A 14,946-nucleotide genomic window follows, 5' to 3' on the forward strand; every position below is an offset into this window, starting at 1 on the left:
ACATCAACGCATCATGCACGGTATGGGACAGCGTCTCCACACATGAGCAGGTGGAGTCTTTCCTTCAAATGGAAACGTTTGAAGTGAATGAATGAATGCATGCAAACAGGAACGCAGATGGGTTTTGAAGGTAGAACCACTGTGTAGGATACAAAGACATGGATTCAATCTCGTGACTACAAAACCCATAATTCACATACACTAATGAACAGTGAAATAATAAACCCCCCCAAAACACCAGAAATTAAAGGAAGAAACAATAATGGAAAAAGCAGTCCAGTCATTCACTGAGATGTCTGCTGTGAAATGATCTTTAGTTTGACGGACATTCACAAATTCAAAATCCATCAAGGTCGCAGTGAAGCTGCAATGGTTTGATTGGTTTTGTTTGGTGAATGGCAAACCCAAAAAGTCAAGGTACCTTTTGTTGCAACTCCACTGACTGTGTCCCTGAGTTCCTCACAGTCCTTTCCTATTCAACAGAGTTAACAAATACGAAAGTCTACTGAAGTCTTGGTGCCGTTAGAATCGATGTAAAATTAATCTGTTGCATCAGATAGTGGAGGACAATAACGGAAGTTAACTGTAGTCACAAGTAGAGTTCAACTGCATCTTTAATATCAGCATTGTTAAGGAGTTTTATTCTCACCGTCCTTAGACTGCCACTTCTCAGATGTCTCTTACAGAGGGTGCGTGGTGAGGGGTAGGTGGGCATGGGGGGCGCCACTGAGACGGCGATGGTTACCCTCCGCTCCCTGTTGTTTACTCGTCTCTGCTGGTTATCTGCCATTCAAATGGTGTAAAACTTAATAACACTGGAAACAGGTGAAGACATACGTACATCTGCATGTGTACACATATGAAAAGGTGCACACAAACACGCACTCTTGAACACACACAGAATTTGACATGAATAAGAAAAGATGAAAAACACCATGCCAAGCATAAAACATAGATTGAGTAGAACAAGAATGACAAACTCAAGATAGACACACAAGTGTAAAGACATCGTATCTATTGTCTATTACTACACTACATTTCTCTAAGGTCTAGCACGCAATAGCCACAGCATATCCACTAGAGGGCAGAATGACACAATCACACAACAAGAGATGCAGACCTTTACGGAGGCAGGCACGTGTCCCAGAAGTGCCTTGTGCAATGATGTAAACCAAAAAGAAAAAGAAGAACAAATGTCTCTAAAAACATGCAGAAGACAAATGATAAGACGAAACCAGGTCAGATTGGGTAAAATCATTACAGTGTGTTTGTGTGTGTGAGAGAGAGAGAGAGAGAGAGAGAGAGAGAGAGAGAGAGAGAGAGAGAGAGAGAGAGAGAGAGAGAGAGAGAGAGAGAGAGAGAGGGGGAGATATTAGAGCAGATGTGTGGCATTATGTTTGGATTCTCCATTCCTGTGGTTGGACAGACAGAGACTGAGTGGTGCTCACAGCCTCACCTCTGTGCAGGACCCGCAGGCTTAGTTTGGCTTGCCTGTGGAGCTCTTCTACACATGCTGGCCTGGTGGAGGGATGAAGTACGTTCCTCTGTTGGTGCCAGGGGGATTGGTAGTGCACTGTCAGCTTACTCTCCACATCCAGGTTAGACACCGCTATGAGAGAGAGGGATGGGACGAGACCAAACCGTAAACAAAAGTAAAGAGGCCTGTTGTACCAATCTAATGGGAAACACACCAAGAAATTTGCAAGCACAAGTGTTGCCCTATGTATCCATACAGTAATGCAGCACTGAGGCAACAACTACAAAATTCACAAAATAACGGGTAGAAAGTGGCGAGAGCAATGAAAACCAATGTCTACCTGCCTCTTCCTACCCTCTTCAAAGCAGGTGAAAAACTAAGATGAATCACAAACTGGCTGAACATTTCGCAATATTAAGTGAGGATGATATGAACAAATGAGAAAAATGACAAGCATTGACTAACAGGGATCCTTTGATGGAGAGTAAGACAGCTGAGGTTAACAGAAAAATAGTGACAAATTGCTTTTGATGATAAATCCAGATGATATTAATAAGTCAGTCAATAATTTATATGACTCTGGGAATAAATTCCCATAAGCTGTTAACTAAGAATTGTAGTCAAATGTCATAATTCACTTCTTTGTTCGTCATTGCTCAACCCTCATGCTAAGTAATTGAATCATTTGATGCCTTGAAACATTTGGATTATATTGATCTGATGCACCTCCCCATTCGTCCACCACAGCTGAGTGCTACAGCCTAGACTTCAAGTTATTCAACAACTGAGCTCTCATCAGTATTTCATGTGGTATCTTTCTTTTTTTTTAAAGATTATTTTTTGGGGCATTTTCCACCTTTATTTGATAGCGATAGTAGAGAGAGAGGATGATCTGCAGCAAAGGCCCCGGGCCGGATTCGCACCCAGACCGCTGCGGTAAGGACTCAGCCTTATTTGTAGTATTTGCTATTCCATGTGACCCAAAGGGGCACCCCCTTCATGTGGTATCTTATGTGTTACTCAAAAAACAACTAGGCCCATTGTACACACTATACATGGCAGGGAATGTTGTGCAAATGCTGCACGAGTTGCACAAGTTGCTGAACACTGGAGCTGCTGTGAATTCAGAGCCTTGTTCAAGGACATTCCCGCACAGCGATTGCTTGCACACACTTTGAACCTACTGTCACTGTACCATAGCTAACAAGTGTCGCATTCACCTTTGCAACTTGCATGCTTTCACGTCGAGGAACAGCCATACTCAGCTCAGCTATTACCGTGAACACGCCAAAGGGCCTTTTTATATTTCCAATGTTGCTTTCTTGGGGCCTCGTATTGGTTGAGGTCTACACATGGTGTCAGGTTAACACGGCATAAATACACAGCCACCGCCAAGTATAACCGATGACCTTTCTGTGACACTGTTATATGGCACAGTAACAGTAATTGAGTGTCTTTGTGTGTGTGTGTGTGTGTGTGTGTGTGTGTGTGTGTGTGTGTGTGTGTGTGTGTGTGTGTGTGTGTGTGTGTGTGTGTGTGTGTGTGTGTGTGTGTAGGAAAGTTTGATCAAATATCTCTGTGTATATGCATGGATCATGTGTGTAGATTGTGACAGAAAACATGGACCTATCATTGTGTTGCAGTGCTATCATTTGTCAGTGTCAGCTGAGCTGTAACATACTCTATTTCACCTGTATGATGGTGAGGTACTGGATCTCGGGCTTGTGAAATCCCAAGCGGTGACAGGACAATAGGTACAAACGAGATAAGCACTAGCGTTAAGATGAAGCCTGAGAAAACCAAGCAGGGTTCATTGGATACCCCAATGTTAATGGGACAATAGCCTGCATCTGATGCAGGCTATTGCACTATCAAATGCAGCCACACAAAGGGTATTTGATGGAACCTGATACTGTGACTTTCATCCTCTAAACCTTGACCACGACCTGGAGTAATCCCACTACCTCCTCACACCTCGGATTACATTCAAGGAGGTCCAACTCTCATGTTACACATAGTAAACACAGGAGTTGAAGCAAAGAAGACCGTCTGGAGAGGGGAACATTTTTTTTTGTCTTATCTATATATTGGTGTTTATTTACATACTGTTTGCCTTACAGTTTGATCAAAAGCAACTGAAGAAGGCATCTATGCACAAGAAGGAAGACACAAAACTACTACAAAAAACACTGAAATGGGGAAAAACATACATGCATGCAGGCACATGTACCTACACACACATATACCCTTTGCTACCATGCATATTCACCTAAGTATAATATACATTACGGCAAGGCACAACAGGCTACAAAGCCTTTCCCCTCGGGGATAAATAAAGTATTCTGATCCTGATTTTTCAGTACTGATGCTCTAGTCACTTGAGATCAGAAATATCAGGGCAAACTAATGTGGGTCCATCCATCCATTATCCAAGCCGCTTATCCTTATTAGGGTCACGGGATGCTGGAGCCTTTCCCAGTTGTCATTGGGTGGCAGGCGGGGAGATGCCCTGGACAGGCCGCCAGTCCATCACAGGGCCAACACATTCACACCTAGGGACAATTTAGTAAGGCCGATTCACCTGACCTACATGTCTTTGGCCTGTGGGAGAAAACCGGAGCACCCGGAGGAAACCCACACAGACACGGGGAGAACAAGCAAACTCCACACAGCGGGTGACCTGGGATGATCCCCAAGGTTGGATGACCCCCAAGGTTGGACAACCTCAGAGTTTGACCCCTGGACCTTCTTGCTGTGAGGAGACCGCGCTAACCACTACGCCACCATGCCACCTAATGTGGGTAAAAATCTCTAAAAGCACTGCAGCCTTATGAAAAATCCTCAAAGACCCAAGGTCTTCTCTATGGCTTTCTTTAACAAAGGTTGCGGTTGAAGTTTTATATCTAAATAAGCATCTGTTAGCAAGGCATAAAACCCCCATATCAATCCAGGAGGTGTGTGTGAGATAAACTCTTACATATCTGTAGGTCAGAGTACTGTCTGTAGGATTAACACCGGTAAGACTTTTGTTCACCAGACTTTTCTATCTGCCAGCCTCTCACTAACGAGGCTGACATCTATAAACTTGGCCTTGGCCTGGGGACTGTCTTAAGACACCTCTGTTTGACCTCCATCTACGCTGGGAATATAACCATACAGCTCAGGCTGTCAGGGCTGACTTTGACTTTGCTTTGTAGTCTGACCCAAAGCCAGCTAAATCTGTCTCCCTCCAGAGCTTTAGAGATTAACTTTTGACTGCAGGTGAAGCTAAAGATACACCGTGCTCAACATCACACTGAAGCCCAACTTACCCCAATCTCCCAGACACCCGTGTGGATCAACACATTGTTCAAAGACCCTCTGTCTTGTCACAGATGCAAGGCTAACACCTGACTGCAACCAGATTAGAAAGTGTGATTGCAAATTGCAAAAGATGACTAGAAGAACTTTTTTTTTTTTGTTGTAAAGGCAACGGGAATAATGTCAGCTCTTCTTAATGGTCAAATTATGATTATAACAAGTACAAAACACATAAATATAAATTAGTTGTTGCACGTCCTATTGTGAGACTCTTTTTGTGAAAAACACAACACTTGTTTTGCTTTGACGGAGTTTAACGCACTAGCTAGCTTAATGGCACCAGCTGTCACTTATTATTGACAGAGTGAATGAACATGAAGGGAAGGTATGTGACGGGGTCATAGGTGAGCACACAAAGTGATGCTTCTGTTTCCTGTAACTTCCGTTTCAGAGCACTGGAGGGGAAAACAGTGGAAAACAGCAAGCTTACATTTTAGTCGGCAGCTCAGGCATTGTATTTTGGAAACATCACGAGGCACCAAAAAAAATCTGCGTTGCATTTCGGTCCGGCAGGTTTTAGTTGCGTGGAAACCGGTGCAATGGTGGCACCGAGTTTCGGTACCAAACTCCACTAATACACAATGCTTTCTGTATGCTGATTTTCCCGTGGCTTCGCCACAGTGCCCAGTGTGATAAACGACTTAAAACGGAGTCAATGTAACGTGTTTATCTAATACCGAGCGACACCGTGACCCTTCCACATAAACTTAAAACATCCCAGAGTGATCTACCAGCCTCTCTTACAGTGGCCCTGATGACCTGAAAACAAGCTCTCCTCTGCTATGCCTACCTCTCAATGTGGAGAGCAGCTGCACGTGCTGGAGGTGAACCATGCTGGAGGGAGATCACAGGGAAGGATTTAAATGTGTGAAGCAGAACTGATGTTTGGTACTTGGCAACATGTCTCACTCACGTCATGGGCATCTTTTTGTTTTTCGTTTGGGCTGTTTTGTGTTGTGTGCATGTATATCTGTTTGTGTATATGTGTTTGTGCATGTGTATGGGAAAGAGAAAGTGTGAGAGAGAAAAAAAGAGAGAGAGAGAGTGCATTGCATGTGTATGCTTTGTATGTATGCGTGTACAAGCATAGGTGTAATGATACCAAAAAATTCGAGACAAGCTGCCCAGTGCAAAATGTGTTTTGAATACATGATAAATTGCAGTGAAATCGTAGGGTGGAACTTGTCAGCACTTCAAGGGAAAGTTATGAGCGATTTGAGAAGGGGTGTGAGGGCCATGTGTATGTTTGTCAGGCCTCTCCACTCCCAAGCTCCCTGCTGAGAAACGAACTGTTGCCCCTGTAGCATGATACCCTTTGACAGGCAGGGGTAGTCACGGCTCCAGCAGGCTAACCCATTTGACAGGAAAACAACAATCAGGAGACAGTCTGTGCCCTCCTTATCTCACTCCACCACCAGTCCTTGTTATTGTCTCCACATTAGTGCATTAGCTTAGTCGTGTCGCTCACTTTCAGTTCAATGAGGCCATGTACAACAACAGAAAACAAACAGGGTTGTTTTAACATGGAGACAAATTTGTCATTTCTGCATTGGGATACCCCTCCAGAAAGTGGTCAGCTGTCACCCTATACGAGGCCAAAGAAAACACATTAATGGCCTCCAGTCACCTTGCTGATTTCCCACCAGCCTTCTCTTTGTAACACAGCCGGGCTGAGTGATCCACAATGTGGCCTCATTCACTCAGCCACAGCCACGTAATGGGGGGCATGCCCTCATGATAACCACAGCAGAGATAAGAGGCATGTCTGTCTGTGTTTTCTCATGTCTGAGAAGAACAGGAAGACTCCAAAGCAAATAAAACTACAAAATGAACAAACAAACAAACAAACAAACAAACAAACAAACAAACAAACAAACAAAAAGCAGGAGTCCGTTAGAATCAAATTACAGGACTGGGACTTCAAAAAGGATACCAAAGATCCTGAAATGGATCAAAAAATATGAATGATTATGTAATCAATAATTTGTATGATGAATCTCTGATTGGACCAGCACAAAATGGGAAAACTTCAATCTATTCTCATTCTTATTTGACTTTATTTCACCCAGAGAAGATTGCCCAGGGTTTAGCTACAGGCTCTATTAACTGAACCTCCACGAGGGCTATCAATCTGCCTCCTTCATCATCTACAGCAGGATCTAAACCAGGTTTCTAGACCCCCCTCATTTCCCCAACCACACAATCACCACTGGCCCTCCAGGCCGGGCGAAGGGGATGAAAGCTGGTGTCCTCAGTGTAGCTCTACCCTGTCATTATCCAGTGTGGGCCCAGACAGGAGCCCAGCCAAACCCTTCACACCCACACTGGCACTCTCACACACCTACAATTTGCCTGCAGCTTGGGAAAACACAGCTCCAGATGTCAGTCATTAGGCTCCATGTGGATAAAACAAACCTATCTGAGAACTTATCTCCCACCTCACGCCATGACAAATGAAGAAATCTCAATATCTCAGCAAAAAACTAAATGTCACATTGCGCAGGAGTTGTGTAGCAGACAGCACACCAGTGGTGTCACACCAGTGGTGTCCTGTGTTCACACAAAAAACGGCACATGGTAAACTGTGCAACGCAGCTCAACAAATACCACACGCATCCTAGCTAAAGAGGAGCACTTTCATCTGGCAACCACACACTCCTTTTGGATACCGCAGGAAACATTGTAGCAGATTGTGCATTAAAGCCAAGGATACAATCGAGGCAAAAAAGAAAGGGGAGTCCAATGTAAACCGGTTTAAACCATAGTGGATGAATATGGTCAGGGACGGCTGGTATAAACGGGCTAACAGGGCAAAGCCCTCCCTATCTTTTACAATAAAGATGAGAAAATGATTGTTAAAAAAACACCATAGAACAGACTGTTTTGAATTTTGGTGGAACCTAGAGCAGCAACAGCACCATGTAGTCACAAGAAAAAACACAGGATATATCTAAATGGGCTTATTTTCTATAGCCCAAACACAGTAGCACCAGCTGCCATTCATCTTCGTAGTGAGTGAGTGACAGATGTCGAGACACGCCCCCTTGATTTGCTGATCTTTTGGACTAAATTCATTCGGTTCTCAGGCTGCTGACTTGACCAATGACAGCAGGCATACAGAGTGACGGTATAGTGAGGCGCTACTTGTGCGAGAGCGGAAGTTAGCATGAACGAGGTGGGTTATTTACTTTATCATCCATTTTCTTCGATGTCTTTGGAGGAAAAAGTGGAAGTGAAGAGATTGGGGACACATCGTCCAAACCATGTTCAAATAACACAAAAGGACAAATGACCAAATCGCAAGTTTGTGGTACTTGGTTTCAATGAACGTACTGGCTAACGGCAGGTGTAGTAGCTAAGCTAAGAATTCACTTTTCTGTTTCCCATGCTAGCTTTTTGGAGGAGACACGGCTTGGACCCAACAAGGAAATGTGGATTTGAAACATTTATCCGACAAAATTAGGAATCGTGTGTGTGTGTGTGTGTGTGTGTGTGTGTGTGTGTGTGTGTGTGTGTGTGTGTGTGTGTGTGTGTGTGTGAGAGAGAGAGAGAGAGACAGATACAGAAAGTTATTTGGCATCCGGCCATTCTACAGTGTTGTAGAGCACTTTCTATAACAAGGTATATATAGTGTCGTTGCCACAACTTGGTATCTTGGATGTGATGCTGCTCTTGCTGCAGCATACTATTGATAAGTATAATGCATTTGTAAGCCCACCCACCCACCCAATATTGCCGTCACTGACACCCCTGAATGTGAGCGCTAGACAGAGTCCTAGGGCCATGGCACAGTAGTATGTTCACAACTAACTACTTCCTCCTCTCATTCAGAGCTGTCATCTGCTCAGTGTCTTTCACTCACTGTCATGTCTTGAAAGGAACGCCCCCCCCCATTCAACCATGCCACATGCACACACACACACACACACACACACACACACACACACACACACACACACACACACACACACACACACACCAACTCTGATTCCACAATGACTTATAGGCTCAACTGTAACATCTGCAGGCCTACTTGCACTGAGACTTTCTGGCCCTCCCCCAGTCCCTCTTCCCCGGCCCAGCCCCCTTAGTTTCTGGGTACAGATGGTCCGGCCAGGCGCTGGCTTGGGCTACTATCACTAATCTGTTTATGGTCTGCTAGAGGAGAGTAGGGGCGCTAATCCACACTGCTGAAATAACGCTGGTTGTTTAACTCACAATAGAGGACCATGGAGAGGCTGGAGGAATTCAAGAACGCCCAGTGGTGCATCTTCTTGCATCTTGACATTCATAATGGCAGACCTCTATCTAATACAAGTGTAAAAGTCAATCCGATTTATTTTGTGTCTAAATTGTTGATTTCTAACAAATAAAATCCTGGCGCGTTGCAATAAAGAAGTGGTGAAACAAGAGCAACTTTTGCACAAGTAAATAAAATAATCTATTTATTCTGTGTATACCATAATACACATCTAACGCGGGGAGGCGCATATTTAAAACATAGGGTGTGCAGTACAATACAGATATATTTCCGTATCCATTGCACTGCAATAAATGAACGAGTGACACATGCTGTCCTGTATCAGGTAAGAATAGACTTGTACTGTAGGCATTTGCTGGTCCTAATGTTGAGAGAATGTTTTACAATCTGTAAGTACCAAAAAAAAAAAACCCCAAAAAAACCAAAACCAAACAAACATGTAAATGTGGAATCTCCTCTTTACCTTTGATAGACGTCTAGCCCTGCAATCAGTGCTGCTTTTTCCAGTGAGTGTTGTTGCTCCGCGGGAGGAGAAAGTCCCTTTCTGGTGTCTGAATAGGAAAACACAAAGAGTATGGTCCCAATGCCAGTAGGCATGGAATAATACCCGCCTCGCTGGTAATCCTCTTTGAGACCGCATCCTCTCAACCGATGGTGACTGCAGCATTGCTGACCCTTCACGGTAGGGTTAGACACAGATGTGTATTTATTGTTAACACGCGGGTATGATGCAAGGCATGCGGCTCTAGGATGCTCTGCTTAGGGACAACTTAATTTGAACAAGTGGGGAAAAAAAGGGTACTATATGTGGGGGCGCCTGTTTACACAGGGAGATTGACTATATTTTCCTGAAAATAATCTGGAGATAAATCCACTGAAACAGCAACTCTGACATACGTTTTCCACAATCGATCACTCTTCACCACTGCTCTTCCTCAGTCTCTTTGTTGCTTTTTCCTTCTCTGTGAATAACAACGCAAAACTTTATTGATCCCCATGGGGAAGATTTTGTCTTGCCCCCCACCTTGAAACACACACACACACACACACACACACACACACAGACACAGACACAGACACACACAGAGTCAGCTATAGCATAATATCCCAAATGCTGATAAGCAGTTCAATGTCTTGCTCAAGGGGAATTAGGAAGTGGGTATAAATCTGAACAACAAGGACTCTCAACATGAAGTGGAATCCTCCTTATAAATGATGGTTCTTGCATTCATTATAGTCACGTCCCCTCATTATCGAGATGATGTGAATGAACATAATACATATTTCAAGTTTATGAAACACATGAAATAGAAATTCCATGTGTGTTTAATACATTCTGCAATGTAATAGTCCACATTGCTAAATATATCTGTTCGAGGATGCTGTTTTGTCTGGAAAATTTGGTGACTCCTAATCAATCATAAGTCCATTCCTTTTATATGTTCACTATACTCCGTGATGGAGTTTATAGCAGGATGCAGAACTCTGGAAGAGATGGACGAGCCATTAATTCTCCATAACTGAAGCCCAAATATTAGTTTCCGCAGTGATTTTGTGGCTGCTTAGCCCTAAAACCCTTCAAGGAACATGTTTGATTGCATTACATTCATGGTGTCAGCAGAAGTGTGCGCCAGAGATTAAGAATAAAACTCTTAAATCAGTCATCCAACACAAATACACATTCAGTAAGCTTTTTCCAAGCCTACTTGAAACTCACATTTTCAAGGAACAGTGAAAGTCTGGCTTACTGGACTGCATCTTTCCTTGTGCGTGTGCAGGCAGACTACCTGGATCAGGCCTGGCACACCTATTCAGATGTATTCTATCTCACACCTCACCTGGAGCCGACAGGGGCTTTGATCTACAGTAGTGGGCTGGCCCTGTGACCTCTGGGTGGAATGAGATGCTGGGAACCAGGAGGCCTACGGCTGGCTAAATGAGCCATTGTTGCAGCCTGATGCTGCTTCCAACTCCCCCACGCACCACTGTAATCAAACCATCAGCATACTTCCTGAGGTACTTTGAGATCACCCAGCGCCGGTCATTCATTTACTTAGTCAAGAAAATGAAAAATGACCCTGATGACAAATGAATCTATCCACTGTCTCCTAAACTCTGGCCAGGCAAAATATTTGCATGCGATGCCAATCTATCTGATTCAGTCATTAATTCGAGAGAGTGTGTCTTTTGTGTTATTATTACAATATTACCATGGCAGGCAATGTATCCCAGGTGTTTGAAATGGCCTTTGTTTAATTGCAGTGCACTAAAAGTCTGAAGCTTCATTTCCTGACTCCAGGCCAAAACGTTAACATGCACTGGCTGTGCCGCAGGTCCACACACGAAAACCAGTTTGCTGGTGGTAACTAAATTATACTGGGGCTTCATGACACATTGGTCTTCACTTTGGAGCACAGTCTGGATCTCCAAACCTTCTGCCTTTTTGGTTGTGTCTGCTAGGAGATATGATGAGAATGCAAATAAGGGGAAGAGCGAGGAAAGAGGATTTGGCAAAAAAAAAAACAACCCCAAATCATATCTCAGCATTTCAATCAAAGAAGAAGAGATTGTCTTACTATAAGCAAAAATGGCTTAGCAATTGCCACATTAATGAGCTGAAGCCCACTTCAAAATATTTCCTTCAAAGCGTTTTGCTATCGACTTCTTCACCATCTGTAACCTGTCATGATAATCTGGCATGACAGCTGCAGTGTTTGAATCCATCAATGGACTTGGACCACCACGCAATTAGCCTGGAGGGACAAAAAACAATATCTCAGACCAATGGCAAACCCCAGGATACATTTTGCCAAATTGTGAAACATAAATCACATCAGACTAGGCCTCCAAGCGTCCTTGTTGTGACACATTTACCATCGCAGCTATAACATTTCTTACTTTTGCTCGGCATAGCCAATGCATGAACACACACATGCTGGGTTTAACCCAGTATGACTTTAAATTATGGTGGACCATGGTTCAAATCTCGCTGCCCATGGGGCATTTCCTGACAATGAAATCCTCCTGTGGATCACCCAGCGCTCAGAGCTGAGGGAGAGGAGTGGTCCGCTGCAGAGGCCCATTTGCTCAGCTGCTTCGTATTACCACAACAAAGTACAACAGCAAGCTTGTGGTGATTTTGAAATACTTTCCGTTTTGAAACCTCCAGAGTGGCACATATCACTGGGTTGGCATGTGGCCCAAAGGATGATCTATCATGCCGGAAAAGACATGGAGAATGCCGAGCAGACACATAGAGAGCTTCAGAGAAACATGAGGATCAACAAGAAGAGTGAGGACATATTCTGTCTTAAGTGATGTTTAAAATGTCAGATGACATTCTCTGGTGACACGTTCTTTGTAAAAGTTTTTTTCGGGGCACAGCAAAGTATCGTATACCAGGCTAATGGCCTGTTTTATGGCACATTCATGAACAGACAAATTTGTAACAGCTTCATAAAATGTCTGTGTGGCATTTATGTATGTGCAGAATGGACTTCAGGATTCTCTTTTCTTCTTTTTTTTTCCTTCTTTTTTTCTTTCTATGGTTGTTATGGTTGGGTTGAGTTATTAATTGATTTGCTTGCTTCATAAATGTGTTCTTGTTTTTTTGTTTTTGTTGATACTACAAAAATGTTTAATAGAAATATTAAAAAAGAAGTCCCTATAGCCTCAATACAGTTGGATATGCCTCAGTTTGACTATCTATGAGAATCCACCAAACTTTTTTTTTGTCCATGTGACATTTAGTTTGAGAGACAGCCCTAAGGTGATCATGCATGTTCAGCAGAAGAAAGCTGGAGGAATGAGCCAGAGAAGGCAAAACTGAATGCACATTTGAACAGTAATGGCCTCCAACAACCACTGTTTCTAAACAACAAGCGAATGATTCAGGACTGATTCTATTCGATTCAATTCTATTCCACTTGTGGCTTAAATTAGCATCTACCCACAGCAAGGTTATGGAAGACTATTAAAAAGGGGTTAATCTGTCAGATTTGACCAGTGTAGAGGTTAGTATCTACCAGTAGATAATGCTCAGAAATGTATGCATATATGTACAATGGAGAATGTCTTTACCTTGATAAATCACCGTTGTTCCCAAAAGCAGTGGTAAAGCTTACGTTATGGAAAAATGTTGATTTTAGCAAAGCAATAAAAGAGTAATAATGTGCAACCATTTTGATATTCTCAGTAAATATGATTATGATGACCTATTAGTTAAACATACCAGGTGCAAAGAGCACTAGAGAGCCGGTCTCCAATGAGTCTCATCTGTTTCTTAACATAAACAAATGTTCATTTTTATTGTAAACAGCTCTACGCTGCCCTCTAGCGACAACCAGCGGAGGTGAGGAGTAAATCGTCCAGAAAATATTCTAAATCGATTTATTTGGGCTCATCAAAGTAGTTCATATGAATTTGTTACTGAATTCATGGCAAAGAAAAGAAAATGCTGATTAAGTTGTAAACAAAATCTAGATTCTGCCAGACTGAATATTTTTGCCACCCAGTGCATTATCTGTAAGACAATCTATTCACCTATTTGGCAAATCAGCTCTTGGACTCAGTTTTCCACCGGGCAATGAAAAGGAAAGCAACGGCTCGACAAACCCTCTGAATGAGACCAGTCTCTGTGTGACAAAAGTGGTCATTACGGTTTTGTCTTTTAGACAGATAGCTGGGGTCAGCCGGGGTCAGGGCCCGCATTCAGAAACCTCTACCTCTTGACCTGTAGACACCTTGTTATTCGGTCTGCACACAGAGCAGGAGGTCAGCTCACATCAGCAAACACCGACCTGTTGTCCCCCGCTCCCTCCCGTCTCTCACGTCTCTGGCTCCACCAGAATAATCACTAATTGTAGCCATTTGGCTGTAAAAGGTTTATAGATAAAAAATCAAACCATCGTCTCATTTTTGTTGAAAGGTAATCCCATAAAACCACACAATTCCTGGTAAATTAAACTTGTGTTAACAGCCTCTAAAAATTCTTAGCAAATGCCTTGTAAGAAGTGTGGATCTCTCTTTCTGCTCCAACAGCTCCCTCCTGACCAGAATAACCAGTTCCAGAGTACACGACCAGATGGAGGGTAATGTCTGAAAATAAAAAAAAAAAGAAAAAAAAAGAAAAAAGAAAAGAAAAAAAGAATAATAAGAAAGAGTCCCTCCTGCACAATATTGTTAAAGTCCCCACACCCCTTAAATCAGCACAGAGTTCATTTTTACAATGCTGTCCTCCTGATTGGTTACAGAGGCCCCTCGGAGGCTGCAGTACGCCCTCTCATATCACATCATTTAACGGTCTTTGAGGGCACAGCTGACTCCTATTGGGCTGTAATGGCTCTCCCACTGAGCTTGGCCCAGGTCCCTGCTTTACGTCGGGCCTTTGAAGTGCTCTCAAACACACTCACTCACGCTCAGCTTCGCCAGGCTGCCGAGGAGGAAGGGGTGTGTCTGGACCGGTCCCTGCTGAAACAGCACTACGGGTCTCAATACCTTCCAGGCACACCTGGGCTATTAGTCTTGCAAATGGGATTGTGTGCCCTTTGACCCCGCTGCTTTTGTTCCCCTTGTCTTGCCATCTTAAAGGCACCTCGAGAAAGGCGGGAACCCCTGGTAGGACTGTAAAAAAAACTGTGATTTCAAGAGAGGAATTTGAGTTTGGGGATCTTACTGGAGGCGGGAAGTCTTGACCGTAAGCTGCAGGATAATGAAAAATCTTGAAAGTGAGACGGAGGGAAAAAGTAATGTGAGTACCCCGCATACGGGCAGGCCTAGCAGCAGAGGAGTGTACTCTCTCACTGGAATATGGCCGCATGTTAGGAGGTAAAAAGACAAGACTGTTTTC

The 14,946-nt window shown here is 43.4% G+C and overlaps 1 protein-coding gene across 1 annotated transcript in view; it reads right to left on the bottom strand.

The window, feature by feature from the left end:
- The window catches only part of nhsa (Nance-Horan syndrome a (congenital cataracts and dental anomalies)), a 72,866-nt gene that overhangs the window by 11,593 nt on the left and 46,327 nt on the right, over positions 1-14,946 (bottom strand). The window contains exons 2-4 of the mRNA XM_056277093.1: positions 1,457-1,609; positions 650-783; positions 422-472 (exon numbers count right to left, since the gene is read on the bottom strand). Of these exons, the coding sequence (XP_056133068.1) occupies positions 422-472; positions 650-783; positions 1,457-1,609 (338 nt within the window). The remainder of the gene's footprint in view (positions 1-421; positions 473-649; positions 784-1,456; positions 1,610-14,946) is intronic.

This window comes from Lampris incognitus, chromosome 3, assembly GCF_029633865.1.
Source record: "Lampris incognitus isolate fLamInc1 chromosome 3, fLamInc1.hap2, whole genome shotgun sequence".
NCBI classification, from domain to species: Eukaryota; Metazoa; Chordata; class Actinopteri; order Lampriformes; family Lampridae; genus Lampris; species Lampris incognitus.